This window comes from Poecilia formosa, unplaced genomic scaffold (assembly GCF_000485575.1).
Source record: "Poecilia formosa unplaced genomic scaffold, Poecilia_formosa-5.1.2 Scaffold471, whole genome shotgun sequence".
Taxonomy (NCBI): domain Eukaryota; kingdom Metazoa; phylum Chordata; class Actinopteri; order Cyprinodontiformes; family Poeciliidae; genus Poecilia; species Poecilia formosa.
In genome coordinates this window covers 387,691-389,338 of record NW_006800410.1, presented here as the reverse complement: position 1 = coordinate 389,338, position 1,648 = coordinate 387,691, and the positions used below count along the sequence as shown (strand labels likewise).

The window sequence follows — 1,648 nt, the reverse complement described above, 5'->3', positions numbered from 1 at the left end:
CCTATCTGCCTTGCAGGATGGGGTGTTTCTGTGCAATGTGTACTGATTAAACAATTTATTAACTTACTTTATACAGAAATGAAGTCCTGAACTAAGTGCTGAAAGGACGACCAAATAAAGCTGATCTATGCAAAAGTTTCTTATCTTACATTGTTGTCTTTTAGGTGTTAGAAACTCCAACAATAAAAGAAGCACGCACCTGTCAGTTGACATGCCTGTGGATGGAAAAACCCAAAGTTTCAGAACAAAACAAAGTTTCTTCATTGAAGTTCAACCAAATAATGGCTCAGATTGCTCCATCCGATCTGCGTCAGTCAGCCCACTCTCAGAAGTGGGACATATCAGCAGGGGTGGAAGTAAGCGAGTATGATCCGGTACTGCTACCGCTAAAAGACTCTGCGCCAGTACACGGTACCGGGAGAACGGCTGCACCTGGAGTCAGGACAGATCGGCTACCAATAGGCACGTCTTCATCCGTTTAGAAATTTCTCTTCTTCTCATTCTGAATGGTTTCTGAACTGCCCGTGCTTCGTGATGGAGCCTCCCACTCTCCAGCCGTCTCTCTCCCCTTTCACTCCCTCCTGAAGCTCGTAGCTTTCATGAACAGCCTTCAGACCGTTAACCGCCATGTTTATCGTCTGTCTGCTTTTTACAAAATGTGCCAATTAAAAGCAAACGGAGAGTATCTAGTTGTGTTTAATGCTATTTTGCTCAATTAAAACTGCTTATGAAGCATTTTTCAGTGGTACCGCCCACCAGGGGGCGCTCAGAGGACAGTAGGGGGCGCTGACATTTTTACAAAAGGTGGGCGCTGGGATTCTTTTGGGGGGCGTTTGCTCCAAGATAAACTTAAATTACACCTTAAATGCACAACTATACCAGTTTAGACTTTGAGCAACTTGGTAAAACTATTTCGTAACATTAAATCATGCCTGGTTGCAACGGTATCGATGGCAGCTCTTCTTCTTCTTCTCTTCAGTGTTTGTAGCTTTTTGGCTCCGCTCCTGCTACTGGTAGCTTCACTGCATCAGTTCCCCAGCTCACCGCCTCATGGTGCTGTGATTCACTTTGTCTGGTGTCTCATTTTAAAATATTTTGTTTTATTGAGGATTTTTGTACACGTTTTTGCAGTTCTGTGATCATGTCAAAGCAGCAACTTATATTAAAAAGTGTTTTATTTCTGTTTGAAAGCTGCCCGCTGCCATGGAAGGACAACAGAAAATCGCTCTTATAAACATGTAATTACTAAAATACAATACCATCACTGTGTGTCCCTCTGAAAAATGAACCATTTAAATAAAGAAATCCCTCCATGGTGACACCTCGATAGGGAGCGTGATCTGGTATGAAACACAGCACTTTTGGATTTTAATCATCAGGATACCGGAGCTAAAACGTTTGTGTCAGTCTGCTTTTCTCCATCGATACGCTTCCCGGCCGCTCTGCGCCTTATGGGGTAAAGAAAAAAACAGACGATGCGCTCGTTGCGGAAAACTCTGAAACAGGAGAACCGTGACATGGAACGGAGTAACGAACTATTAATCTATAATCAATAGACAGGTCTATATAAAGATATAATCCATGTTTCTGTCTCATATTTCTATGGCATTAAAGGAACTTTAGTTTTTCCACTGAAAGCTCTGGTTTG

General features: G+C 42.6%; 1 protein-coding gene across 1 annotated transcript in view; it reads right to left on the bottom strand.

The window, feature by feature from the left end:
- The window catches only part of LOC103156237 (galactose-specific lectin nattectin-like), a 43,162-nt gene that overhangs the window by 35,322 nt on the left and 6,192 nt on the right, over window positions 1-1,648 (bottom strand). Inside the window, exon 3 of the mRNA XM_016664150.1 lies at window positions 200-215. Coding sequence (XP_016519636.1) covers window positions 200-215 — 16 coding nt within the window. The remainder of the gene's footprint in view (window positions 1-199; window positions 216-1,648) is intronic.